Here is a 27,836-nt window from a genome sequence, read left to right on the forward strand (position 1 = left end):
ACCCAGTGGCAGTGCAAGCGGAGTGCCGCGCGGGCCGACTATTGGCTGCCGCGAGCGGGCGCTGTCAGAACCGGATTGGGCCGCGGCGGGGACGGAAGCGGCCCCAGGGCCCGAGGGGCTGGAGCCGGGCCGGGGCGATGTGGAGCGCGGGCCGCGGCGGGGCTGCCCGGCCGGTGCTGTTGGGGCTGCTGCTGGCGCTGTTAGTGCCGGGCGGTGGTGCCGCCAAGACCGGTGCGGAGCTCGTGACCTGCGGGTCGGTGCTGAAGCTGCTCAATACGCACCACCGCGTGCGGCTGCACTCGCACGACATCAAATACGGATCCGGTGCGTGGGGCCAGCGACTGGGAGAGCGCGGGGAACCGGGGCTCGGGGTTGGGAGTGTGGAGACAGGGTGGTCATGGGGGTCTGTGGGCCGTCTGGAAGCCTGGCGGCGGGGGCTCTAGAGTCGTTGGGGGGTCGAGGGGCCAAGGCTTTGAGGGTGTCGAGGATATTGAGGGTGGGGACGGTCGTCGGGGAACTGCGGGCCCAAAGACTGAGGGGGTGTCAGGCGGGGGCTGGGGGTGAGCCCTTGGGGTCCCCTGGGACATGTTCTGGTCCCAGGGCGAGGGTCCGGGGTTCCGCGATTGACGGAGACCCTGGGTGTGTGGGGTGTCACTCCTCAGGCAGCGGCCAGCAATCGGTGACCGGCGTAGAGGCGTCGGACGACGCCAATAGCTACTGGCGGATCCGCGGCGGCTCGGAGGGCGGGTGCCCGCGCGGGTCCCCGGTGCGCTGCGGGCAGGCGGTGCGGCTCACGCATGTGCTTACGGGCAAGAACCTGCACACGCACCACTTCCCGTCGCCGCTGTCCAACAACCAGGTGAGCCCCTCCCGGAGCCCCCAGAGAGACTCCTGGCCTGTGTGAGGGGCCAGAGACAGAGCCCTGGGTTCCAATCCGAGCCTCAGCTTCTTCGTGAAATGGAAATTTCACTTCAGAGATGGTTACTGAGCGCCCCCTCGGGGGACACAGAGTAACTCCGCCAGGATCCTGCCCCCAGGTGCTCCCGGCCCGGCAGGGAGAAAGACGGGAGAGAGATCCGGAGAGATACGCCTGGATAGCTCTTCCTCTGGTGGCAAGTGGGACCCAGGAGGGGAATCCACACAGCCTTGAGGGTGGGGAATAGGAAACTCCACTGGGGAGGGGGAACTCAGGCTAGATCTGAAAGGATGATTAGGAGTCCTCCAAGCCACAAAGGGGAAAGAGAGACTTCCCAGGCCAGCAGAAGAGATTGTGCCAATGCATGGAGGTCATTGGAATTCAGGGGATTGGAATGGAACAGTGGGTGCCCTTGGGGAGCTGGTGGAAGAAAATGTTTGAGATAGATAGACAGCTTGACTGTTAGCCTGAGGGGCTGAATTTTAGGCTGAAGGTAGGTCAGAGGGGTTAGGACTGGGAAAATGTGGAGGAGGAGGCCTTAGCTCCGTGGGGACCAGTGGTCTCTGCACAGACAGATGCAATGGTGTGTGCATGTGTCTGAAGAGCCCATGCTGGGGAGGGAGTGCTAGAGGTTGTGGGGGCGGGTCATGGTGTCACCTTTTGCAGCTGTGGGAGCTGAGGCTCCAGGAAGGGTAGGGAAGAACCCTAGGCTCGGTGTACTAGGTGCGAATGCCGCCTTCTGTGGTGACCACTGTCTTCTCATCCTCTGCACCTATAGGAGGTGAGTGCCTTTGGGGAAGACGGCGAGGGCGACGACCTGGACCTATGGACAGTGCGCTGCTCTGGACAGCACTGGGAGCGTGAGGCTGCTGTGCGCTTCCAGCATGTGGGCACCTCTGTGTTCCTGTCAGTCACGGGTGAGCAGTATGGAAGCCCCATCCGTGGGCAGCATGAGGTCCACGGCATGCCCAGTGCCAACACGCACAATACGTGGAAGGCCATGGAAGGCATCTTCATCAAGCCTAGTGTGGAGCCCTCTGCAGGTCACGACGAACTCTGAGTGTGTGGATGGATGGGTGGATGGAGGGTGGCAGGTGGGGCGTCTGCAGGGCCACTCTTGGCAGAGACTTTGGGTTTGTAGGGGTCCTCAAGTGCCTTTGTGATTAAAGAATGTTGGTCTATGATTGCGTTTCACTGTGAGCCTGAGGATGACCAGGAGGTGCCAGCCCAGGCCCAGTTGATCATTTCTTCCTCGGTGCAAAACCTGTCTCCAGCCCAGCCTGACTGCTGAATCTGTCCAAACCCTTTATTATTTTTTTTTCGGGGGGCGGGGGGGAGGTTTGCTTTTTTTTTTTTTTTTTGAGACGAACTCTCGCTCTTGTCCCCCAGGCTGGAGTGCAATGGCGTAATCTCAGCTCACTGCCACCTCCGTCTCCCGGGTACAAGTGATTCTCCTGCCTCAGCCTCCCGAGGAGCTGGGATTACAGGCACCTGCTACCACACCCGGTTAATTTTTATATATATATTTTTAAGTAGAGATGGGGTTTCACCATGTTGGCCAGGCTGGTCTCGAACCCCTGACCTCAGGTGATCTGCCTACCTCAGCCTCCCAAAGTGCTGGGATTAAAGGTGTGAGCCACCATGCCCGGCCTGGGTTTTGCTTTTTTTTTTTTTTTTTTTTTTTTTGAGGCGGAGTCTTGCTCTGTCACCCAGGCTGGAGTGCAATGGCACTATCTCGGCTCACTGCAAGCTCCGCCTCCCGGGTTCACGCCATTCTCCTGCCTCAGCCTCCCAAGTAGCTGGGACTACAGGCACCCGCCACTGTGCCCGGCTAATTTGTTTTGTATTTTTAGTAGAGACGGGGTTTCACTGTGTTAGCCAGGATGGTTTCGATCTCCTGACCTCATGATCTGCCCGCCTCGGCCTCCCAAAGTGCTGGGATTACAGGCGTGAGCCACCGCGCCAGGCCGGTTTTGCTTTTTTAGAGATGGTCTCACTACGTTGCCCAGTCTGGAGTGCAGTGGCATGATCATAGCTCACTGTAAACTTGAACTCCTGGGCTCAAGTGATCTTTCCACTTCAGCCTCCTGAGTAGCTGGGACTACAGGCACACACCACCATGCCCATCTAATTATTATTTCTGATGAGACAGGGTCTTGCTCTGTCATCCAGGCTGGTGTACAGTGGCAGTGATCATAGCTCACCGCATCCTGGGCTCAAGTGATTTTCCCACCTCAGCCTCCCAAGTAGCTGGGACTACAGGCATGTACCACCATGCCTGGCTAATTTTTTTTTTTTTTTGAGATGGCGTCTTGCTCTGTTTCCAGGCTGGAGTGCAGTGACACAATCTCCGCTCACTGCAGATTCCGCCTCCCAGGTTCAAGCCATTCTCCTGCCTCAGCCTCCTGAGTAGCTGGGATTACAGGCACGTGCCACCACGCCCAGCTAATGTTTGCATTTTTAGTAGAGATGGGGTTTCATCATGTTGGCCAGGCTGGTCTCCAACTCCCAGCCTCAGGTGATCTGCCCACCTCGCCCTCCCAAAGTGCTGGGATTATAGGCATGAGCCACCGTGTCTGCCCTCTCTGGGTAATTTTTAAAATTGTTTTAGTAGAGACAAGGTCTCACTGTGCTGCCCTGGTGGGTCTCAAATTCCTGAGCTCAAATGATCCTTCCACCTCTGCCCCCATAAAGTGCTGGGATTACAGTTGTATTACTTTTATTTTGAGACAGGGTCTTACTGTTTTGTCCTGGCTGGACTCGAACTGCATGGCTCAAGCCTCCTCCTGCCTCAGTCTCTCAAGTGGCTGGGATTACAGGTGGGTGCCACTGTGCAATCTTTTTTTTTTTTTTTTTGAGACGGAGTCTTGCTCTGTCACCCAGGCTGGAGTGCAGTGGCGCGATCTCGGCTCACTGCAAGCTCTGCCTCCCAGGTTCACACCATTCTCCTGCCTCAGCCTCCCAAGTAGCTGGGACTACAAGTACCTGCCACCACGCCTGGCTAATTTTTTTGTATTTTTAGTAGAGACAGGGTTTCACCGTGTTAGCTAGGATGGTCTGGATCTCCTGACCTCGTGATCTGCCGACCTCGTGATCTGCCCGCCTTGGCCTCCCGAAGTGCTAGGATTACAGGCATGAGCCACCGCGCCCAGCCGCCACTGTGCAATCTTAACCTTTTCAGTGGTCTTCCATGTACTCCAGTGCTGCCCTGGGCATCCCCCTGTCCACCCTGAGGCGGTCTGATGGCAAGTGACCCCAGGTCCCCAGCCCCTTAGCTTTATGAACCTTCCTGTTAAGGGCCAAGGCCAGACCTCAGAGCAGGATGGGTGGGAGCCCCACTCCCTGTCAGCTGGGATGGGGCACAAGCTCTCCAGCTCCCTCATCCCTAGATGTGAGGAGCTCACTCTCCTGTCAGTTGTGGCAGTCTTGACACCTGTATATGACCAAGGGACAGGTGAGGATTCTGCCCATCTGCTGGAAAGTAGCATTGCAGTTTCCCTCACTGGGTGCAAATGGCACCCCACCATAGGCACATGGCATCTCAGGCCCCCAACACGACCTTTGAAAGTCTCAATGAAATAACAGAACTACAGAAGATATTGCAAGGGAAGGCAGCCACATAAAACTGCTACCTGCAGAGATCTGAGAAGGCTGCCTGGAAGAGTAGGCACAATTTGGGCAGGCCAGAGTATCGTACCTTTAAGGCAGGAGCAGACGAAATAGGAGAGCCCTAATAAAGGAAGAGAACTGTTAGCTTTGCTGGTGTGTTGGTGGCCTCTAGCGGTTATGGCAGAGATTACAGGCTTCCTGGACTTGATAACTTAGCTGGGCTGCTGTGGGTCGGCCATGGGAGCTACTGAGTATAACGGTTTGCTTCCCTGAAGCAGAACAAAAGAGCCCAAGGAGAGGCTAGGGGTGGCAACTGGCTGGAAGAGGCTCGGAATAGTGTGGACAGAGCACCTTGCACTGGAGAAATCAATTGACCTTTCGTGGTTTTTTGTTGTTGTCAATGCCTCTGTTGCCCAGGCTGGAGTGAAGTGGTGCAATCTCGGTTCACTGCAACCTCCACCTCGCAGGTTTAAATGATCTTCCCACCTCAGCCTCCGGAGTAGCTGGGACTACAGGCATGCACCACCACACCCAGCTAATTGTTGTATTTTTTCTAGAGACAGGGTTTTGCCATGTTGCTCACACTTGTCTCGAACTCCTGGACTCAAGTGATCTGCTCATCTCAGCCTGCCAAAGTGCTGGGATTACAGGCTTGCACCACCACGCCTGGCCTCAGTTGACCTTATTAAAGGATGGAGCAGCTGGACATGGTGGCACACGCCTGGCCTCAGTTGACCTTATTAAAGGATGGAGCAGCTGGACATGGTGGCACACGCCTGTAATCTCAGTGCTTTGGGAAGCTGAAGTGGAAGGATTGCTTGAGCCCAAGAGTTGAAGACTGCAGTGAGCTATGATGGTGCTACTGCATTCCAGCTGGGCAAAAGACTGTCTCTTTAAAAAAGAAAAAAAAGAGGGGGGGCCAGGCATGGTGGCTCACGCCTGTAATCCCAGCACTTTGGGAGGCCGAGGCCGGCGGATCACAAGGTCAGGAGATCGAGACCATCCTGGCTAACACAGTGAAACCCCATCTCTACTAAAAATACAAAAATTAGCCAAGCGTGCTGGCGGGCGTCTGTAGTCCCAGCTACTTGGGAGGCTGAGGCAGGAGAATGGCATGAACCCGGGAGGCAGAGGTTGCAGTGAGCCGAGATTGCACCACTGCACTCCAGCCTGGGCGACAGAGTGAGACTCCATCTCAAAAAAAAAAAAAAAAAGGCCGGGCATGGTGGCTTACACCTCTAATCGCAGCACTTTGGGAGGCTGAGGCAGGTGAATCACGAGGTCAGGAGATTGAGACCATCCTGGCTAACATGGTGAAACCCCGTCTCTGCTAAAAACACAAAAAAATTAGCTGCATGTGGTGGCGGCGCCTGTAGTCCCAGCTACTCGGGAGGCTGAGGCAGGAGAATGGCGTGAACCCGGGAGGTGGAGCTTGCAGTGAGCCAAGATCGTGCCACTGCACTCCAGCCTGGGCAACAGAGCAAGATCCCATCTCAAAAAAAAAAAAAGCCTCGGGGTGGGGTGAGGGGGTGGGAGAAAAGCTCTAGCCAATTGTGAATTTGGACTCCTGGGCTTAAGCAATTCTCCCATCTCAGCCTCCCAAAGTGTTGGGATTGTAGGTGTAAGCCACAGCACCTGGCTTTTTCTTTTTTATTTTTTTGGGGAGATAGGATCTTGGTCTGTCACCCAGGCTGGAGTATAGTGGCTCAATCACAGCTCACTGCAGCCTCTATCTCCTGGGCTTAAGAGGTTGTCCCACCTCAGCCTCCTGAGTAGCTGGGACCACAGGCATGCCATACCACACCTGGCTAATTGTTAAATTTTATGTAGAGATAGGGTTTTGCTATGTTGCCCAGGCTGGTCTCAAACTCCTGGGCTCAAGTGATCCTCCCACTTTGGTTTCCTTTTCTCACTCTGTCGCCCAGGCAGTGCCGTGGCTGTATGCAACCTCCGCCTCCCAGGTTCAAGTAATTCTCCTGCCTAGCCTCCCGAATAGCTGGGATTACAGGCAAGTGCCACTACACCTGGCTAATTTTTGTATTGTAGAGACGGGCTTTTGCCATGTTGGCCAGGCTGGTCTCGAACTCCTGACCTCAGGTGATGTGCCTGCCTCGGCCTCCCAAAGTGCTGGGATTGCAGGCGTGAGCCACTGTGCCTGGCCCTCACCTTGGCTTCTGAAAGTGCTGGAATTACAGCCATGAGCCACTGCACCTGGCTTCATCGTTAAACTTCTTGAGGATCATCTACAAGTCTATCCATCTCTCCCATTACTCATCTGACCTGAGAGGATTTGAATGGAAGTATATTGTTGGGAGGTGATTCCAGAAAATGCTGGCACAGAGGAATGGGGCTGTGAGAGGGGAAGGGAAAGAAGCTAGTGAAAGGTGCATTATTGAGCAAGTTACCCCTGTGGGCAACTGGAGCTCAATCGCACTGGGGATCTCTGGGACCCAGTGCAGACCGTGCATCAAAGTTATCCCACCCAGCTGGCTGCAGTGGCTCTCATGTGCAAGCCCAGCACATTGGGAGACCAAGGCGGGCGGATCACTTGAAGCTAGGAGTTCAAGACCGGTCTGGCCAAGAAGGCGAAACCCCAGCTCTACTAAAAAAAAATACAAAAATTAACTGGGCATGGTGATGCATGCCCGTAATCCCAGCTACTTAGGTGGCTGAGGCACTCCAGCCTGGGCGACAGAGTGAGAGTGTCTCAATAAATAAATAAATAAATAAATAAATAAATAAAAGCTATTCCACCCAAGGGGCAAGGAAGTGAGGTACTTACCTCCCAAAGTAGTTTCCCTCACAGGCTGGGTCTGCTGAGTGGGTGGGGGGAGCCACTCTGTAGCACTTTGCACTGGCCTTGTACACTGGGTAAGGGACTCCTGAAGCCAGAATAAGGCCCCCAGGCTGAGCCTCAGGTGCTGGCCATGAGCATCCTTTCTGTAGAGGTAAGTGCCGAGGGGATATGGGTGGGGCACCAACAGGGTAGACTACATCCTATGTATTCATCAGTTCTCACACTGCTATAAAGATACTACCTGAGGCTGGGCACGGTGGCTCATGCCTTTGGGAGGCAGAGGCAGGCGGATCACCTGAGGGCAGGAGTTCGAGACCAGCCTGGCCAACGTGGTGAAACCTTGTCTCTACTAAAAATACAAAAATTCGCTGGGAGTGGCCGGGCACGGTGGCTCACGCCTGTAATCCCACCACTTTGGGAGGCCAAGGCGGGTGGATCACCTGAGGTCAGGCATTTGAGACCAGCCTGGCCAACATGGTAAAACCCCGTCTCTACTAAAAACACAAAAAATTAGCTGGGCTTGCTGGCGGGCGCCTGTAATCCCAGCTACTCTGGAGAGTGAGGCAGGAGAATCACTTGAACCTGGGAGGCGGAAGTCACAGTGAGCCGAGATCGCACCATTGCATTCCAGCCTGGGTGACAGGAGAGAAACTCCGTCTCAAAACAAAAACAAAAATTAGCTGGGAGTAGTGGTGGGCACCTGTAATCCCAGCTGCTTAGGAGGCTGAGGCAGGAGAATTGCTTGAAACCTGGGAGGCAGAGGTTGCAGTGAGCCAAGATCGTGCCATTGCACTCCAGCCTAGGTGATGAGAGCGAAACTCTGTCTCAGTTAAAAAAAAAAAATGATACTTCTTGGGACTGGGTAACTTATCAACAAGAGATTTAATTGACTCACAGTTCTGCATGGCTGGAGGCCTCAGGAAACTTATAGTCCTGGTGGAAGGCAAAGGGGAAGCAAGCCATGTCTTACACAGTGACAGGAGAGAGAGAGTGCTCAGGGGAAACTGCCACTTTTATTTATTTTTGAGATGGAGTCCTGCTTTGTCTCTCGGGCTGGAGTGCAGTGGTGTGATGTCGGCTTACTGCAACATCCACCTCCCAGGTTCAAGTGATTCTCCTGCCTCAGTCTCCTGAGTAGCTGGGACTACAGGCGTACACCACCACACCTGGCTAATTTTTGTATTTTTAGTAGAGACAGCGTTTCACCATGTTGGCCAGGCTGGGAAACTGCCACTTTTAAAACCATCAGATCTTGTGAGAACTCCTTCACTATTACCAGAACAGCATGGGGGAAAGTGCCCCCATGATCCAATCACCTCCCACCAGGTCCCTCCCTTGACACTTGGGGATTACAATTCTAGATGAGATTAGGCTGGGGACACAGAGCCAAACCATATCACCCTGCAAATCCAAGGGGGCACTCCTCTGGTCCAGCCCCAGCTCCTATGGGCTGTCAAAGCCCACTCCTGCCTCTCTGTCTATTCCCCCACCTCTGTTACCACACATAGGTAAGCAGTGAGGTGAGGAGTGTTGACCAAGAGGAACCCAACAGTGCACAAGTGGGAATCCCTGGGCAACCAAAGCCCATGCTGTGGGAGCAGGTAAGATTGTTCCAGGCAGAATGCAGGACAAGGCCAAAAATAAAAACTGTAGTGGCAGCAGAACTCACTTTCAGTGAACACTTACTAAATGCCAGGTGCTGGGCCAACAATTTACACAGCATCTCATTTGCTGCTGGCAACAGCCAGCCCTATGGGGCAGGTTTGATTGCCATCTCAATATTGCAAGAAGGCAACAGGGGTTCATAAAGATTCAAAACCACCTCTGCCTGCCTCAAAAACATCTGCTCTCAGCCATTGGACTGATAATAAAGCAGGAGGGGTTGCAGGGGCACAGTTGTCTAAACACAGCTGCTCCTTTCCCTCTAGGAGCCGTTCAACAGCCCGGTGACCAATATACTTCCTAGTCATCAGCGAAGGGTAGGCGCTTAATGAATGCTTCTCCGCAAAGTGGATCACAATCACGAAGAAACCAAAGCTTACACTTCCGTTCCCCATATCTCCCACAGATCCAAAAGACCACGGGGCCCAGGACCCGGTCTCCATAGCCCAGCCATACCCGGGGGTTTTCAGGAAAGCCTCACTCGCGTCCTGCCGGGCGATCCGGGGTGGTTGAGTTGGAAGGGGGGCTACCCCAGTTTGGAAGCCCACCACGTCCAAATATCTCATCCAGGAGGCGCAGAGAGCAACCTCAGCATGCATAACAAAGCAGCCCGCGGCCGCGTTCACAGCAGGCTTGGCGGGGGTTCGGGAATTTCCACAGGGTCTCGGCCTCCCCCACTGTGGGCTCGCGCCTGGCGCCCCTCGCCGGGCTTCCAAGCGCTCTTGTCGGTGTCGCTAGAAAACTCGCAGAGATTGGAGCTGAGAAAAGGCGGGCAAAGTTCCTTTTGATAAGTTATGAATGGGGAAAAAGTGTTTGTAGAACTCATTGTTAAAACCACGGAGCCCGAGACTCGGCCGGCGCCGGGCCAATCGGAACCCGGAGGCTATTTTGAAATCTCTCCCGTCTCAGCCAACAGGCATGCAGGAGGAGAATCCCCGCGCCAGCGCCGGCCAATGAACGCAGCGCTATGCTAAGGAGTCGGGGGCCCGGCCCCTCCGACTGTCAGCGGGTTAAAGATGGAGCCGGCAGGCGAGGGGCCGCCACGAGGTGCAGGGTCGTCTGGATGGGGACCCGGGGACAGACGATGGCCGGGATCCTCCTCCGTCTAACCCTCCGCGTCCTGACCGGGCCCTGGGCGGAAGGGATGTCTGCGTGAGTAGCTGTGTCTGAGGAGGGGATCCTGGGCTGGGCTGGGCAGCCCTACTCGGCGGGTCAGGCGGAGGGGCGCGGCCGGGATCCCGGGCGCCCTCTTTGGAGCAGGGAACTCTAGAAGGGCGGGGAGCCCCCATCCTCTGCTCCGCTCTGGGCCTCCAGGCAGAAGAATATGTTAGAAAAGAACCCAGAGTGTATCTAGTTCAGGGCAAGGGGCCAGGGATGGGGTCGTCAACTAGAAGGGGCGCGTCGTCCCGGGGTGGGGCCGCCCTTTTTCTCCTGGAGCCGCGGGCCGAGTCAGGGCGCAGGGTCGTCGGGCTGTACCCACCCCGCTCCGGGCGCTAGCCGGCTTTGGACTGCGGCTGAGCGCGGGTTCGTCTTTGTGTGTGCGCCCCCTCCCCTGCGTGGCCCGTCAGCTCCTGCTCCGGGATTGGAACAACCCCCTAGTCTGGGGTTTCTCCTCCACCTCAATCTGGAGCGTTCTGGGAAAGGCCTGGGTGTCCTGGGTTCTGAAGACCCCAAGGACGCACCCCGCTGCGGTCTCCTTCCCTGCCCGGATGGACTGGACGGGGGCTCTGCCCCACCCACCCATCCATGGTTGAGCTTCCCGCCCTGCGTGTATTGGGGGTGGTGGGGTCCCCCCTGCTGGCCGCAGGTGCTCTGACGAGGTTGCACTACTGTGCTCTGAGAAGCAGTGCAATGATATTGTCAAAGCATCTGGGACCAGCCTTGGGGATCTCCCTCCCTACAACCCTCACCTCCCACTCCCCAGGCAGGGCCCCTTGGGCTTGCAGGCCCTCCCCTCCCCCCTACCCAATTCGCTCCCTTCTCCATGGAAACTTGAGATTCTAGACAGGCCTGGGCCTCTGGGGTCAGAGGGCACCCTTCCCCCCGGCAGAGGCCCCGCCCCAGCCAGCCTGCATTCCAGGTCTCAGATCCCTACAGACCACCCTGGGGGAGGCACTGGCAGGCCTGCCCGACACTCTTTCCCTGTTGCACTACTATGGGCCGCTGGGAAGCAGTGCAATGATGAAAGGGCATCGGTCAGGTCCGGCCTGCTACCCTGGGAGGGGGAAAGGGAGCTTGCTGCCTCACTCCACTTTCCAGCTGAGAAGGTTAAGGTGCCCAGAGGGTAAGTGTTTCCACTGATTAGGCACAGATGTGAAGCTGGACTGGACCCTCCATCAGAGGATCAGGTGGGTGCAGAGCTGGAGAATCATCCCTAAACTCTCCATCCTGTCATGGCTGGACAGGTGCAGGAGCAGACCTCCCCAGCTTCTGAAAAGCTCTTGTTTGAAGGTCTTTCCACATTGGGTCCCTGGGGTAAGACTGGAACTCCAGGCCTGGTCAGGGTCTTAGGGGAAATACACGCCCAGTCTTTTGCATGGAAGATCATTCTAGGCCTGGCTTGGGCCCAGTCCTTGCTGGAAGCTTGAACAGGGCCAGGCTCTGGAGAGAATGTTCTTCTGGGTGGCAGTTGGGTAAGGGGGTAAGGCAGGCCTTTCAGGAGGCAGCCTTCACCCCAGGACATCAGCTGGAGTGGTACTATGGACTGACCAGTTGACTGATCAGTTGAGTGGACTCAGCTGGAGTGGTACTATGTGAGGTGGAAGGGTGGACTTGGGATACAAAGCCTGCAAATGATGTCTACCAACCATGCCAGTTTGTTCTCTTACAGAGAGGTGTGCCCTGAACCTGCAGGAGGGACTGAGGTGTCTAACATGCCAACCATCCCAGCTGGAATACAGGGTTGGAGCTGAACTTCCAAGGAGCCTGACCCCAGGCATGCTTGGATGACCACCTCTACCATCAAGACCTGACACGGTGCAAAAGGTTTCTATGTGCCCAGTCACAGTCATTCAAATCTTCTTTAGAGGAGGACTAGGTTTCCGGATGGGCTTTTGGGAGTTCCCCTCACCCCTAGCTGGGCGCATTGGGAAACTGCTTTACCCCTACCCTGGGGAGAGAAGCCCTGGCACCCGTGGGAGGAACAGGGGCAATGACACATGCTCCTTGGCTTCCTAGTCCTGATCCCTTGGGGTTCCTTGATCCTAGGGTCATCTGACTTAGATCCATCCTCCCTTCCTCTAGGCACCAGGGGCCATGGCTGGAGGTGGCCACCCCTCAGTCCTGTAGAGATTCTGTACCCACTGGCTGGAGACCCTCATGCAGCTGTCTCCTGCTCTTGCTGCGGGGAGACTGAACTCAGGGCCCTGCTCACTGGCTCCCTCCCAGTGGAAGCCTTCTCTGGGCTTCACAGCATTGAATATTCCTCCAGAACAGCTTGTTAAATCAAATTTTTTTTTTTAGATGGAGTCTTGCTCTGTCGCCCAGGCTGGAGTGCAGTGGCACGATCTCGGCTCACTGCAACCTCCGCCTCCCAGGTTTAAGCGATTCTCCTGCCTCAGCCTCCCGAATAGCTGGGACTACAGGTGCCACCACACCCAGTAATTTTTGTATTTTTAGTAGAAACAGGGTTTCACTATGTTGGCCAGGCTAGTCTCGAACTCCTGACCTCATGATCTGCCCTTCTGGGCCTCCCAAAGTGCTGGGATTACAGGCATGAGCCACCGCATCCGGCCTAAATCAAAATGTTCTCCCTGTGGCAGAAGTGTCCATTAGACTGGGAGCCCCTGAGGCAGAGACAACTGTCATTTAAGAAATCTCTGGCCAGGCGCAGTGGTTCATGCCTGTAATCCCAGCACTTTGGGAGGCGGAGGCAGGTGGATCACCTAAGTTCGGGAGTTTGAGACCAGCCTGACCAACATGGAGAAACCCCATCTCTACTAAATATACAAAATTAGGCTGGGCACAGTGGCTCACGCCTGTAATCCCATCACTTTGGGAGGCTGAGACAGGTGGGTCCAAGGTCAGGAGTTCAAGACCAGCCTGGCCAAGATGGTGAACCCCATCTCTACTAAAAACAAACAAACAAACAAACAAAAAATTAGCCGGGTGTGGTGGTGGGCACCTGTAATCCCAGCTACTAGGGAGGCTGAGGCAGAGAACTGCTTGAACCCTGAAGGCAGAGGTTGCAGTGAGCCAAGATCGCGCCACTGCACTCCAACCTGGACAACAGGGCAAGACTCCCTCTTGAAAATATAAAAAATAAATATACAAAATTAGCCAGGTATGGTGGCGCATGCCTGTAATCCCAGCTACTCAGGAGGCTGAGGCAGGAGAATCACTTGAATCCAGGAGGGAGAGGTTGCGGTGAGCTGAGATTGCGCCATTGCACTCCAGCCTGGGCAACAAGAGGGAAACTCCGTCTCAAAAAAAAAAAAAAAAATCTCTTGGCAGTGTCTGACAAAGAGGAGGGGCCCAATAACCCCCCACCCTTTTTTTGAGACGGAGTTTCGCTCTTGTTGCCCAGGCTGGAGTGCAATGGTGCAATCTCGCCTCACCGCAACCTCTGCCTCCTGGGTTCAAGCGATTCTCCTGCCTCAGCCTTCCGGGTGGCTGGGATTACAGGAATGTGCCACTACGCCCGGCTAATTTTTGTATTTTTAGTAGAGACAGGGTTTCGCCATGTTTGCTAGGCTGGTCTCAAATTCCTGACCTCAGGTGATCCACCCGCCTCGGCCTCCCAAAGTGCTGGGAGCTGTAAGCCACTGTGCCCGGCCTACACTTTTTAAAAATACAAATACAGGTATAAAGTGTGAAGCATGGGTTACTAGAATGACATGATGGGAGGGTGATTAGGGATCTGCTCCACCCTCAAGGGGGTGCTTGTCCTGTATGAAAAAAGGCACATCCTGGCCAGGCACGGTGGCTCACGCCTGTAATCCCAGCTCTTTGGGAGGCCGAGGCGGGGGGATCACCTGAGGTCTGGAGTTCAAGACCAGCCTGGCCAATATGGAGAAACCCTGCCTCTACTAAAAATACAAAAATTAGCTGGGTATGATGGTGTATGCCTGTAGTCCCAGCTAGTACGGAGGCTGACGCAGGAGAATCTCTTGAATCTGGGAGGTGGAGGTTGCAGTGAGCTGAGATCGCGCTATTCACTCCAGCCTGGCGACAAAGTGAGACTCCGACAAGAAAGAGAGAGAGAGAGAGGGAGGGAGACAAAGAGAGAGAGAGAGAGAGGGAGAGAGAGAGAGAAAGAGAGAGAGAAAGAAAGAAAAAGAGAAAGAAAGAAAAAAAGGCACATACTATAGATTTTAAAGTTTCATTTTGTAAGTCACACCAGGGCAGGAAGTAGAATAGAGATTTGAGCCCAAGTGTACCTGACAAGTCTCTCTGCCTGCACTCCTAGACAAGATGATCAGGACAGACCTCATTCTTCTTTGGTTGTCCCCAGGCAGGAGGAAATAAATGTCACTTCCTATGTTGGAAGAGCTGAGGGGTGGTGGTTTAGCAGTAAGAGATGAAAAATCTGATTAAACGTCTCAGGCACACTATGGATCTCAGGGCTGATGGAGGACAAGGAGGGGACAAGGGAGGACGCAGTCCAGGGTGCACCCCCTTGTTAGTGGCTGGGGTCAGTGGCTGACCAAGTAGGAGGGGAGAGGGGTAAGAAAAGTAACTTTCAGGGAGAAGAAGCTGTGCGTGAATGTGGACATGTTCAGCATGAGATGCCCAAGAATCGTCCCCAGTGGTCATTTGGATGTGGGTCTGGAGCTGAAGGGTGAGACACAGTGGGTGTGTTTTTCAGTCAGTTATGGGTTCCAATCAGGAACAAGAAGTGTGTAAGATCGTCCCAGATGAGACGGTGAAGCCAGGACCTTCAGAAACGCATTCGAGGGGCAAGAGGAAAAGGACAGTGAGGTGGAGCAGGAGGAACAGGACACTGAGGAGGGGCCAGAGATGCAGCGAGTACAGAGCAAACAAGTGGCTGTAAAGGGGAGGAGAGCGCAGAATCTGGGGAGGCCGCTGGAGAGTGAAGGAGAGGGAGGAGGGTGAAAAGTCCGAACTAGAGGGGTTAGGGGCAGAGTGAAGTTCTCGGGGCGTTGCCTGGATGAGGCCCGGGAGGCTACAGACAGCGAGGAGGGGCGCCCGTCGGAGGGGACTGGGGGCCTGCCGAGAGGTGGGGACCTTAAAGAAGTTGCTGACCAACCACGTCCTCGGCACAGCCAAGAGCCCGACCCGGGTCAAAGGCCCGATGGCCCCTGCGGAACTGGGCCAGGACCCGCGCAGCCGCGTTCGCCCCCTCGAGGTCGTGAGCGCGCGTGCCCAGAGCAACGGGCATTGTCGCCTGAGGCAGGCGACTGGTGATTGGCCCCGCCCCCGGCTTCCGCGCGGATTGGCTGGGGCAGGGCGGGGCGGCGCGGCTGCAGTAGGCTAGAGAGTCCGCACCTGCGCCGCGGCCGTGGGGAGAGAGGGTGCGTCCCGGCAGTCCCGCACGACGGGCCCCGCCTCCCCTGGTGACCCCACGCTCCGGCCTCGGGGCGAGTGGCGGTCGGCGCGCCGAGACCCTCGGGAGCCCCGCCCAGACGCCTGCTCCGCTTCCAGGCCACCCGGGCTCTCCAGCCGCGCTCGCTCATAGAGATCCTAGACGAGTTCGACAGCGAGGTCCCGCAGAGCAAGGCCTGCCAGCAGATCTCCGAGGAGGACTTGGAGAGGCAGGCGGACACCTACACTGGGCGCGCGCTGCGCCTCCTCTTCCGCAGCCCCGTCCGCAGCCCGTCGCTGGCGGAGAGGGTGGTACAATTGGAACAGCGCGGGCTCTCTTTTCTCCGGATGCGGCCGCGGGGCATGGGACCGGCTGGGCGGGAACTGTCACTACCCGGGTCCGCCGTCCCCTAGGAAAGAGCTCCGACGATTGGAGCTTTGGGGGCCGGGGATGGGGGTGGGGTGGAGAGGTCGCCGTCGGCCTAGCTGGGGCTGCAGGGTAGGATCTATCAGAAAGCCGAGGCTGCACAGCCTGGGGAGTGGAGCGGGCAGGCGACTCACGCCCCGGACCTCCCCCTGCCCTGCCTCTCCTACTCTTGTTGCAAGCGAAGTTCTTCTGTGTTGTGCAGGGGGAGCTGAACCATTGCAACAGCATGGGCGCCCTGGAGATGCACGAGCAGGTGGAGCAGCTGAAGTAGAGCATCCACCGCGTGCACCTCTACTCCTGGGGCGAGGATCAACCTCTCCCCGTGCTGGGCCCTGGGCGGGGGTCTGAGCCCAGTGCAGCCAGGCCGAGGGCTAGGTGACCACCTCCACTCTTCCGGTTGGATTTGCCCTCCTTAGATCAGGTTTTATCCAGAGCAGGAAGGGGCCTGGGCAGTCTGGACCTGGGAGGAGAGGCGCTGCCCCTAGCTAGATTCTTTAGTTAGGAGACTGACTTCAGCTCTGCTACTTCCTTCCTGGCTGTGTGATCCTGAGCAAGTTGGGCCACCTTTCCGAGAGAGAGAGCCCTCACTGCTCACCTTGGTGAGTGTTTTGGAGTGGTGGATGGAAGGCCTGTAGGTAGGGCTGGCTCAAGCAACCAAGCAAACCTGAATCAATTTTAAAAAAAAAAAGGCCGGGTGCGGTGGCTCACGCCTGTAATCCCAGCACTTTGGGACAAGGCCGAGGCGGAGGGATCACAAGATTAGGAGTTCGAGACCAGCCTGACCAACATGGTGAAACTGCCGTCTCTACTAAAAATACAAAAATTAGCCAGGCGCGGTGGTGCGTGCCTGTAATCCCAGCTACTTAGGAGCCTGAGGCAGGAGAATTGCTTGAACCCAGGAGGCGGAGGTTGCAGTGAGCTGAGACAGCGCCACTGCACTCCAGCCTGGGCAACAGAGTGAGACTCCGTCTCAAAAAAAAAAAAAAAAAAAAGTTGAGAGAGTCCTGGCACCGACCAACCATGTCCTTGGTGTGGCCCTGTGGCTTGTCTCTGGCCCTGTGTTTGGCACTTAAAAAAAAAGAGGCACTTTTTATTAAAGTAAACATGTACAAAACTGGAGATGACAGTGAACACCCCCAAGAACCTGTCGTCAGCCTCAGCAACTGTCCCCATCTTGCCAAATGTGTTTCACTCTCCATAACCCTAGGCCTTTTTCTGAAGTATTTGAAGGGAAATCTCAGACATCATTGTACCTCTGACTACTTTAGAATGCATCTTAATTAAAAAAAAAAAAAAATGCCGAGCATGGTGGTTCACACCTGTAATCCTAGCACTTTGGGAGGCCGAGGCAGGTGGATCACCTGAGGTCAGGAGTTCAAGACCAGCCTGGCCAACATGGTGAAACCCTGTCTCAACTAAAAATACAGAAAAATTAGCTGGGCTTGCCTGTAATTCCAGCTACTTCGGGAGGCTGAGGCAGAAGAATCACTTGCACCTGGGAGGTAGAGGTTGCAGTGAGCCAAGATCGCACTACTGCACTCCAGCCTGGGTGACGAGAGAAACTCCATCTCAAAAAAAAAAAAAAAAGGCATTTGGCTGGGCACAGTAGCTCATGCCTGTAATCCCAGCACTTTGGGAAGCTGAAGTAAAAGAATCTCTTGAGCCTAGGAGTTGGAGACCAGCCTGGGCAACATAGCAAGGCCCCATCTCTACGAAAAAATTTTTAAAATAGCCAGGTGTGGTGGCACATGCCTGTAGTCCTGGCTACTTGGGAGGCTGAGGCAGGAGGATAGCTTGAGCCCAGGAGTTTGAGGTTATGGTGAGCTATGATCACACCAGTGTGCTCCAGCATGGGTGATACAGAGTGAGACCCTGTCTCTATAAAGTGACAACTACAAAAACAAACATTTGCTGACATAATCACAATGTCATTGTTACACTTTACATAATTGACAACAGTTCTCTGACATCAGCTGGTCATAGTCGCCTCTCCTAGATGGGCCACAAAAGTCTTTCTAGACTTGGTTTATCACCTCAGGACCCAGTGAGACTCACACATTCATTATGTTTGGCTGTTAGGCCTCTTAGGTTCCTTTTAACTAGGGTGATTGTATAATTAGTGTCTAAATTGGGAACCTTGTGAGAAGGAAATGAAAGGGGGCCATATATGTGGCCACACAGGGGCAGCAAACGTACACTGGGATGGCCCTGGGTCCTTGGCCACTTCTGTTGAAGTCCCCTTTGAGGAGGGATAGCCTGTCTGGTGTTGTCCTCTGGCAAGTCCCACTTCCCGGGTTTGCATCTGTTACGGTCTGCTGGTGGGTTGCTTCCTCCTCTGCCTGTATTTCTTGGACAGTTGCTCTAAAGCTCGATTGGATTCAGGCTCAGTTCCTTCAGTATATTTGTGTTCGCGGGTGCCTACACTAGTGTGGTGCTACTCACTTCTGTGTCACATGGAGAGGCCCAGCTTGCCTGGGGGTCCCACTTTCTGGAGTGTTGAGAGTGAGCCCTCCACTGATTGTTGGACCAACAGCACCTGTAGCCCCCCAAGGTGAGGTTGGTGAGATGGGGCATGTTGGCCCCTGTCAGCAGTGGCTCTAGGTATTGTTCATGGTGTTCTTTGGGGCCCCCCTCCCTTTCCTTTTGGAGGGACTGCATGAAGACCCCACACCACTGTGTCTGGCTCCCACTCTACCTGCTCCGGCTGCAAGGTAGGCACTCACTGGCACCTTTTGTTGCACACACCAAGAAGACGAGAAGGAAGCCAAGACAGAAGAAACCAGAACCCAACCTCTTGTGGGACCGGTCGACCTCCCCATGCCTGCCACCAACCCTGCTGCCACCTCTGCCGCTACCACCACCATGGTCTCTGTGGTGACCTCATCACCCCCTGGCACCTGGGGCTGCCTTGCTTGCCTAAAGCCAAGTAGGTGGAGCCCCTTGGTGCCTTCAACCCCCACCCAACGCCTTAACCAGAGCAAACCCCGTTTATCTGCTTTGTCCATCAAGACCCTGTCTGCAAAGAGGGGTCTGCTGCTTAAAAGCAGAGGGCTGAGATCCACGGCTACAGGCCCAGGAGAGCCCCCGGGATTGTTCTGAGCAGGGGGCACCCAGGACTGCCTGGAGTGGGGGAGGCTCCCACTGACCGACTTGCAGGGCAGTGGAGGGAAGGGACCAAAGACCGTAGGCATAGTGTAGACCAGACAGGATCCTGGGGCTCCCAAAGGACAGGTGGAAAACCAGGGGGCCCCTCCCACATCTCCAGCCCCACTCCTGCCTCTCCCTGTGGGCATGGCTCCCCATGCTACCCTCTGCCTGCAGTGCACTGGGTTAGAGCCAGGATGGTGTCTGGCCCCAGGGAGGTGCGGAGGCATGCTTACCAGGGGGAGCCAGGGCAATGGAGCTTGGGCAGGCTGTTTCCAGCCACATATGAGAAATGGAAGCCTCCAGGGTTGAGAACCAAGGGAGTCAGATCAACCAGTCAGATCAACCATGTGGCTGCAAGACAGGGCAGAGAGGGGACGTCAGCCCCAGGCCCCTCCACACCTCATGTGCAGTTCTACAGCACGGGCACAGGCACTGCCTACACAGAGCCAACCTCTGAGCCCAGACCCCTCCACTGTAAAATGAGAATAAGCACTCAGGATGGTTGTGAGGATTCACTAACAGACTGAGAAGAAATGGTGACCTAGCCTGGCACATGGGACACTCCCCAAGATGCTCCTTTTTCATTTCCCTCAAGCCCAGAGTAAACCCCTTCGACCTCCTTGGGTTTCGTGACAGGCCATTCCAGTTTAATTTCACTTCAGATCTTGAAATGTCCAAATTCTTCACCTGGAGGATAGAAAGGAAATCTCAGGACAAGTTTGTTGGCTTCATTTGAAGAAAAGTACCTTATAGAAGAGCCATAAGAATGACGTGGCTTTCATTCACTCAGCAGATACATTGGGACCATCTCTTGTGCCCACCTTGAGCTTGGTTAGGGGTACAGGAGATGGGGTCGGGGGCACTGGGAACTAAGGAGGTCTGAACCCAGCCTGGGGGATGGAGGACTGCCTGGAGGTGGAGGCCAGACCTGAATGAGTCACACAGGCTAAGTGGGGAGTCAAGAGGTGCAGGCAGTTAGGCCACCACACCTGGCCGCTCATCTTTTTTAGCATTGAATAATATTCCATTGCCTGGATATGCCACATTTTATCATTCGCCCAATGAAGGATATCCTGGTTGCTTCCAAGTTTTGCAATTATGAATAAAGCAGTATAAATATCTGTGTGGAGGTTTCAGAGTATACGTAACTTTTCAACTCATTTGGGTAAATACCAAGGAGCATGCTTGCTGAATCATAGGGTACGATAGCCAAACTGTCTTCCAAAAAGACTGTACCATTTTGCATCCAGCAATGAATAAGAATTCAAAGGCCTTGGCCGGGCACAGTGGCTCATACCTATAATCCCAGCACTTTAGGAGGCTGAGGCGGGCGGATCACGAGGTCAAGAGATGGAGACCATCCTGGCCAACATGGTGAAACCCTGTCTTTACTAAAAATACAAAAATTAGGGGGGTGTGGTGGCTCATGCCTGCAGTCCCAGCTACTTGGGAGGCTGAGGTAGAAGAATCGCTTGAACCCAGGAGGCAGAGGTTGCAGTGAGCCAAGATCGTGCCACTGAACTCCAGCCTGGCGACAAAGTGAGAATCTGTCTTTAAAAAAAAAAAAGAATTCAGAGGACTTTTTATGTAAGGAACTCACACTGTTTTATAAAAAGACAATTCAGAATTCTGGCCGGGCGTGGTGGTGCACTACTGTAATCCCAGCAATTTGGGAGGAGTGAGGTGGGGGATCACTTGAGCTCAGGTGTTCAAATTAGCCAGGCATGTTGGTGCGCACCTGTAGTCCCAGCTACTTGGGAGGCGTGAGTGGGAGAATCTCTTGAGCCCAGAGGGTGGAGGCAGGCACCTGTAGTCCCAGCTACTCGGGAGGCTGAGGCAGGAGAATTGCTTGAACCCGGGAGGTGGAGCTTGCAGTGAGCCGAGATCACGCCACTGTACTCCAGCCTAGGCAACAGTACGAGACTCCATCTCAAAAAAAAAAAAAAGTAATAATAATAATAATAAATCTTTAAGTTCACCAATAACAATAGATACAAAATATTCCATCAAACGGGTGGAACATCATTTACTCAACTGTTCTTGCTTTTTGAAATATTTCTCCAATGGGATCAATTTTTAGGTTATTGGTGCATTTTGCTTTCTGACTGAGTCATCATGGTGCATCACCACAAATGGGTTATTTTTAATTGGTTTGTATTTATTTGTTTGCTTGCTTATTTAGAGACAGAGTTGTGCTCTGTTGCCCAGGCTGTAGTGCAGTGGCGCGATCTCGGCTTACTGCAACCTCTGCCTCCCAGGTTCAAGCGATCACCATGCCTCAGGCCTCCTGAGGAGCTGGGATCACAGGCACATGCCACCACGCCCAGCTAATTTTTGTATTTTTAGTAGAGACAGGGCTTCACCATGTTAGCCAGGCTGGTCTCGAACTCCTGACCTCAGGTGATCCAACCACCTCAGCCTCCCAAAGTGCTGGAATTACAGGCGTGAGCCACCGCACCGACTGTCCCCTCCCCACACCCCGGCCTTTTTTTAAAGAGACAGGATCTCACTCTGTTGCCCAGGCTAGAGTGCAGTGGATTGATCATAGTTTACTGCAGCCTCAAACTCCTGGGCCTCAAGTGATCCTTCCACTACAGCCTCCCAAGTAGCTGGAATCACAGGTGCTGCCACCATGCTGGGCCTAAGATTCCAGCCCTTAAGGAGCTACATCCCATCCACTGTATGTGTGTCATGGAGGCAGTGGTTGTGTCAGTAAACCGGGGTGTCAGTAAACCTCAGTAAACTGAGGGTGCTCAGTAAACCGGGACACAGACTGAATTACACAGGATTACAAATTGTGAGGAATTGTGACAGACTTTATGGGAGATGCATGGAAGTGGGTGGTTAGGGAAGGTCTCTCTGGGGAGGTGACACTTATGTTAAAACCTAGAGAATAAGAAGCCAGCCATGAAATAAGGCAAAGATAGCTGGCTTTCGGTGACTGGGTGGATGGTGGTACTGCTCAGCAGAGTGGGGACTGGGAGAAGAGAGAGGATTGAAAATTCTGCTTTATGGCCGGGTGCGGTGACCCATGCATGTAATCCCAGGACTTTGGGAGGGCTGAGGCGGGAGGATCACCTGAGGTCGGGAGTTCGAGACCAGCCTGACCAACATGGAGAAACCCCTTCTCTACTAAAAATACGAAATTAGCCAGGCGTGGTGGCGCATACCTGTAATAATCCCAGCTACTTGGGAGACTGAGGCAGGAGAATCGCTTGAACCTGGGAGGCGGAGGTTGCAGTGAGCCAAGATCACACCATTGCACTCCAACCTGGGCAACAGGAGCAAAATTCCATGTCAAAAAAAAGAAAATTCTACTTTGACCAGACATGTTAATTTAATTTTTTTAGGCAGAGTCACTCTGTCACCCAGGCTGGGATGCAGTGGCCTAATCTTGGCTCACGGCAACCTCTGCCTCCCCAGTTCAAGCTACTGTCTCGGCCTCCCAAGTAGCTGGAATTACAGGTGTGTGCCACCACACCAGGCTAATTTTTTGTATTTTTAGTAGAGATGGGGTTTTGCCATATTGGCCAGGTTAGTCTTGAACTCCTGACCTCAAGTGATCCGCCTGCCTCAGCCTCTCAAAGTGCTGGGATTGGCCGGGCGTGGTGGCTCACGTCTGTAATCCCGGAACTTTGGAAGGCCGAGGCAGGCGAATCAGGAGGTCAGGAGATCGAGACCATCCTGGCTAACATGGTGAAACCCCATCTCTACTAAACACACACACACACACACACACACACACACACACACACACACACACACACACAAAGTGCTGGGATTACAGGCGTGAGCCACCACGCCCATCCAGACATGTTACATTTCAGATCAGTGGTTACCCAAGTGGAGATCAGGAACCTGGAGTGCTGGTGACTTAGTACTGGGAGTCATGGGATACAAATGGCATTTAAAATTAGGAGCCTAGGCAAGATTACCCTGGGCCTGAGTGTAGCTAGGTGCCCAAGGTACTGATCTGACCCAAGGGAAGGGTCTGGCAGAAGAGACGGAAGGGATCAGGTAGGGCTTTGGACCTCTAGGCTTGATGGCCACCTGCTGCTGGGCCTCCGAGGGGCCTGGAGGCGGTGGGGACCGAATATGTAGAGAGAATGAGAAGTGAGCGAGTAGAACGAGAGTGGTACATGGCTTTGAAGGCATCTGCCACGGAGGCGGGAAGGGATGGGGTGGAGGCTCATGAGACTTGAAGCTCTAGGAGGACGTTGAAAAAGACCTGAGCGCTGGCCGGGCGCCAAGCCTCAGGCCTGTAATCCCAGCACTTTGGGAGGCCAAGGCGGGAGGACCGCTTGAGCTCAAGAGCTCCAGACCAGCCTGGGCAACATTGTAAGAGCCTGTCTCTACAAAAAATTAACAAATTAGCCGGGTGTGGTGGTGCGTGCCCGTAGCTACTCGGGAGGCTGAGGTGGGAGAATCGCTTGAGCCTGGGAGGTCGAGGCAGTAGTGAGCTGTGATTGTGCCACTGCACTCCAACCTGGGCGACAGAGCGAGACCCTGTCTCGAAAATAAATAAATAAGACCTGAGAACCCAGTATGGGAATGGCCCTGAGCCGTGGCTAGGGGGGTAGACGAGGCGGTCCAGACAGACCCCTCGAGAAGATGGGGCTTCGAGGCTGAGGGAGCTCGGCCCCAAAAGACGCCTGCGGGAGATGGCACACCTAGCTAGGACCCCATACTGGGCAGGCGATCCTTCCGGGCATGAGCACCTGGCGCTAGCGAACCACAATTCCCAGCACGCCAGGCGCCCGTTTCCGGGGCGCGCCGCGGAACCCGGAAGTGGTCACGGAACTCGGCTGCGGCTCCATGGTCTGAGTTGTCAGCCGTTGTTTTTTCGTGCTCGCTAGTCGCCGCCGCCGCGCCGCCATGGGGAAGCGACAGCACCAAAAGGACAAAATGTAAGTTGAGCCGCAGTCGGGAGCGGCGCTCCACTCTGCCTCAGTGAACCGCCTGTCCCGCACTGCGCGCCGCTCGCCTTCCCTCTCAGCTACTCCCCAGAGCACAGCCCAAAGGTCACTTCCTCCCGGAAGCTGCCGCCCTGTCTCCAGTCAGGGTAATGACCCTCGGGCCGCCGCGCTCTCCCGGGGCCGCGGCTCCGATGACGTCAGCTGCGGGCTCGAGCGCAGCCCGGTTTTCCTTTACTCTGGTTCTGCCCGGACCGTCCTCCGTCTGCTCGCGAGTTTCGCCCTTGAATGAGTAGTCTCTACCTCTTCCGTACTTCACGTCTCGCTGTGTTCTGGTTCATGCCTATCAGCCTGCAAACGTGCTGCAGAGCCTTCTAATTTAAAGCAAACCAGGTCGGGCGCAGTGGCTCACCTGTAATCACAGCACTTTGGGAGGCCGAGGCGGGCGGATCTGGCTAATACGGTGAAACCCCGTCTCTACTAAAAATACAAAAATTAGCGGGGCGTGGTGACGGGCGCCTGTAATCCTAGCTATTTGGGAGGCTGAGGCAGGAGAATCGCTTGAACCCGGGAGGCGGAGGTTGCAGTGAGCCGAGATCGTGTCACTGCACTCCAGCCTGGGCGACAGAGCGAGACGCTGTCTCAAAAATAATAAATAAAATTTTAAAATCCACCCGTGCCCCGTGCCCCACGTCCCACGTTCCCCTCCCGCTGCCGCCGTGTTGTTTCTTTCTCTTAAGAACAAGTGAGAGACTAGTGGCTTCATGCTGTTTTCTGAGTCTCTTGAAACCACTCAAGTCAGAATTTCGACCCCAGAACTACCCCAGAACTGTTGGGCTTCTCAACAGTATGTCACACCGTTGACCACTCCCTCTTTCTGAAGCCCTCCTTTGGTATCTGGGATTTCACCTGCTCTTTGTTTTCTCTCGACTTCAGCGGCCTCTCTTTTCAGGTTCCCAGCGACTTCTTGTTGCTAAATCTAGTATTCAATCCTCAGTCCTCATTTTTTTTTTTTTTGAGACGCAGTTTCGCTCTTGTTGCCCAAGCTAGAGTGCAATGGTGAGATCTTGGCTCACCGCAACCTCCGCTTCCCGGCTTCAAGAGATTTTCCTGCCTCAGCCTCCCGAGTAGCTGGGATTACAGGCATACGCCACCATGCCCGGCTAATTTTGTATTTTTAGTAGAGAAGGGGTTTCTCCATGTTGGTCAGGCTGGTCTCGAACTCCTGACCTCAGGTGATCCACCCGCCTCGGCCTCCCAAAGTCCTGGGATTACAGGCGTGAGCCACCGCGTCCGGGCAGCCTCAGTCCTCATTTTGTTGGGCTTCTCAACAGTATGTCACACTGTTGACCACTCCCTCCTTCTGAAGCCCTTCTTTGGTATCTGGGATTTCACATGCTCTTTGTTTTCCATCGACTTCAGCGGTCTTTCTTTTCCCAGTCTCCTTTCTGGACCCTCCTCCCTTCTCTCAGATCTCATACGTTTCTTTTCCATAAACATTCTCTGTGGGTGATATAATTTCCCAGTCATCTATAAGCTGCTTTCCCCAGGCTTGTGTAGTTAGTGGCTTACTTAATATCTCCACTGGAGGACTGAAAGACATCTCAAATTTTTTTTTTTTTTTTTTTTTTTTTTTTTTTTTGAGATGGAGTCTTGCTCTGTCGCCCAGGCTGGAGTGCAATGGTGCCGTCTTGGCTCACTGCAACCTCTACTTCCCACATTCAAGCAATTCTCCCACCTCAGCCTCCCCAGTAGCTGGGATTATAGGTGCCTGCCACCATGCGCATGCTAATTTTTGTATTTTTAGTAGAGACAGGTTTTCACTATGTTGGTCAGGCCGGTCTCGAACTCCTGACCTCGAGTGATCGACCTACCTCTGCCTCCCAAAGTGCTGGGATTACAGGCGTGAGCTACCGTGCCGGGCCAGACATCTCGAATTTAATATGCCTTAAACAGAACTCTCGGTTTTCAGCTCTTGAGCCTGCTCCTCCCTGTAAACTAAAAATAAAACCCTAAGTCCCCCCCACTGGCTAAGCAGACACCCTTGTGGCCAAGAGAACCCCAGGAAAACCTTACAACTGAGTTCCTGGCCATGATGGGATAGAGATCAGCTGTGCCTTGTTATATTCCCCTCCCTTTTGTGGCTTAGACACAACAACTGACCAGCATTAATGTTGAAATAGAGATCATAAGGGGCCAGGCACGGTGGCTCACACCTGTAATCCCAGCACTTTGGGAGGCTGAGGCGGGTGGATCACGAGGTCAGGAAATCAAGACCATCCTGGCTAACACGGTGAAACCCCATCTCTACTAAAAATACACAAAAAAATCAGCTGGGCGTGGTGGCAGGCGCCTGTAGTCCCAGCTACTCGGGAGGCTGAGGCAGGAGAATGGCGTGAACCCACGAGGTGGAGCTTGCAGTGAGCCGACATTGCACAACTGCACTCCAGCCTGGGCAGCAGAGCAAGACTCCGTCTCAAAAAAATAAATAAATAAAATAAATAAAAATAAAGAAATAGAAATCATAAGATTGACAAAACAGACTCTTTGTGGCAATAAGATACCATTTTTTTTTTTTTTTGAGACGGAGTCTCGCTCTGTCGCCCAGGCTGGAGTGCGGTGGCGTGGTCTCCGCTCACTGCAAGCTCCGCCTCCCGGGTTCACGCCATTCTCCTGCCTCAGCCTCCCGAGTAGCTGGGACTACAGGCGCCTGCCACCACACCCGGCTAATTTTTTGTATTTTCAGTAGAGACGGGGTTTCACTGTGTTAGCCAGGATGGTCTCCATCTCCTGACCTCGTGATCCGCCCGCCTCGGCCTCCCAAAATGCTGGGATTACAGGTGTGAGCCACCGTGACTGGCCCTCTATTTTTTTTTTTTTAGTAGAGACGGGTTTCACCGTGTTAGCCAGAATGGTCTCCATCTCCTGACCTCGTGATCTGCCCGCCTTGGCCTCCCAAAGTGCTGGGATTATAGGCGTGAGCCACCTTGCCCGGCAGGTTTCTTTTGTTTTTTGTTTTGTTTGTTTTTGAGACAGAGTCTCCCCCGTCCCCCAGGCTGGAGTGTAGTGGTGCTGTCACAGCTCACTGCAGCCTCAACCTGCCTTCCTGCCTTAGTCTTTGGAGTAGCTGGGACCACAGGTGTGAGCTGTCACACCTGGCTAAGTTTTAAATTTTCTTGTAGAGACAGATTCTCGCTTTGTTGCCCCAGCTGTTCTCCAACTCCTGGACTCAAGCAATCTTCCTGCCTTGGCCTCCCAAACTGTTGGGATTATAGGTGTGAGCCACTGTGCCTGGTCTCCATGTCTGTTGTGTTTATCACTGTGTGGCTGACATATAGTAGGTGTTTTTTTGTTTGTTTGTTTTTTTGAGACAGAGTCTCACTCTGTCACCCAGGCTGGAGTACAGTGGTGTGATCTTGGCTGACTGCAGCCTCCGCCTCCCGGGATCAAGCAATTCTCTGCTTCAGCCTCCCGAGTAGCTGGGATTACAGGCACCCACCACCATGCCCAGCTAATTTTTGTATTTTTAGTAGAGACGCGGTTTCACCATGTTGGCCAGGCTTGTCTCAAACTTCTGACCTCTAGTGATTCGCCTGCCTCGGGCTCCCAAAGTGTTGGGATTACAGGCGTTAGCCACCGTGCCCGGCCCATAGTAGGTATTTAGTAAGCATTTGCTGAGTAAGCAAAGATTACTCACTTCCAAAGACTTTGTCCTCTTTATAAAGGTGGTGGTGGTAGCATTATCTTCCTCTCTTCTTCAGGTACATTACCTGTGCTGAATACACTCACTTTTATGGTGGCAAGAAGCCAGGTAAGGCATGCAGTCTTTCTGTTCCCCGTTGGGGGAGTGGTATTAAGGAACTGTGTCTTCAGGATACAGTG

The 27,836-nt window shown here is 54.2% G+C and overlaps 2 protein-coding genes and 1 long non-coding RNA gene across 5 annotated transcripts in view; all 3 read left to right on the plus strand.

Moving 5' to 3' along the window:
• The first annotated feature begins 80 nt into the window (after positions 1-80).
• Positions 81-2,100, plus strand: SDF2L1 (stromal cell derived factor 2 like 1). The gene is made up of 3 exons (XM_003807744.5): positions 81-324; positions 663-859; positions 1,695-2,100. Exons 1-3 carry the CDS (start codon positions 138-140, stop codon positions 1,974-1,976), a joined length of 666 nt encoding a protein of 221 aa, XP_003807792.1. The 5' UTR covers positions 81-137; the 3' UTR covers positions 1,977-2,100.
• Positions 2,101-9,349: 7,249 nt separating this feature from the next.
• LOC117977440 (uncharacterized) lies at positions 9,350-20,162 on the plus strand. Its single transcript, XR_010111782.1, has 2 exons — positions 9,350-10,136; positions 11,815-20,162. It is a non-coding gene; the product is annotated as an uncharacterized LOC117977440 (long non-coding RNA).
• A 3,639-nt stretch (positions 20,163-23,801) lies between these two features.
• PPIL2 (peptidylprolyl isomerase like 2) overlaps positions 23,802-27,836 on the plus strand; it is a 32,109-nt gene continuing 28,074 nt past the window's right edge. For 2 of the 3 annotated variants that reach the window (XM_008959885.4, XM_008959884.3), the window contains exons 1-2: positions 23,806-23,948; positions 27,716-27,765. In XM_008959885.4, the coding sequence (XP_008958133.1) occupies positions 23,917-23,948; positions 27,716-27,765 (82 nt within the window). In that variant the 5' untranslated portion in view covers positions 23,806-23,916. Of the gene's footprint in view, positions 23,949-27,715; positions 27,766-27,836 lie in introns of all 3 variants that reach the window. The other variant, XM_008959883.3, reaches the window with a different exon arrangement.

This window comes from Pan paniscus, chromosome 23 (assembly GCF_029289425.2).
Source record: "Pan paniscus chromosome 23, NHGRI_mPanPan1-v2.0_pri, whole genome shotgun sequence".
Taxonomy (NCBI): Eukaryota; Metazoa; Chordata; class Mammalia; order Primates; family Hominidae; genus Pan; species Pan paniscus.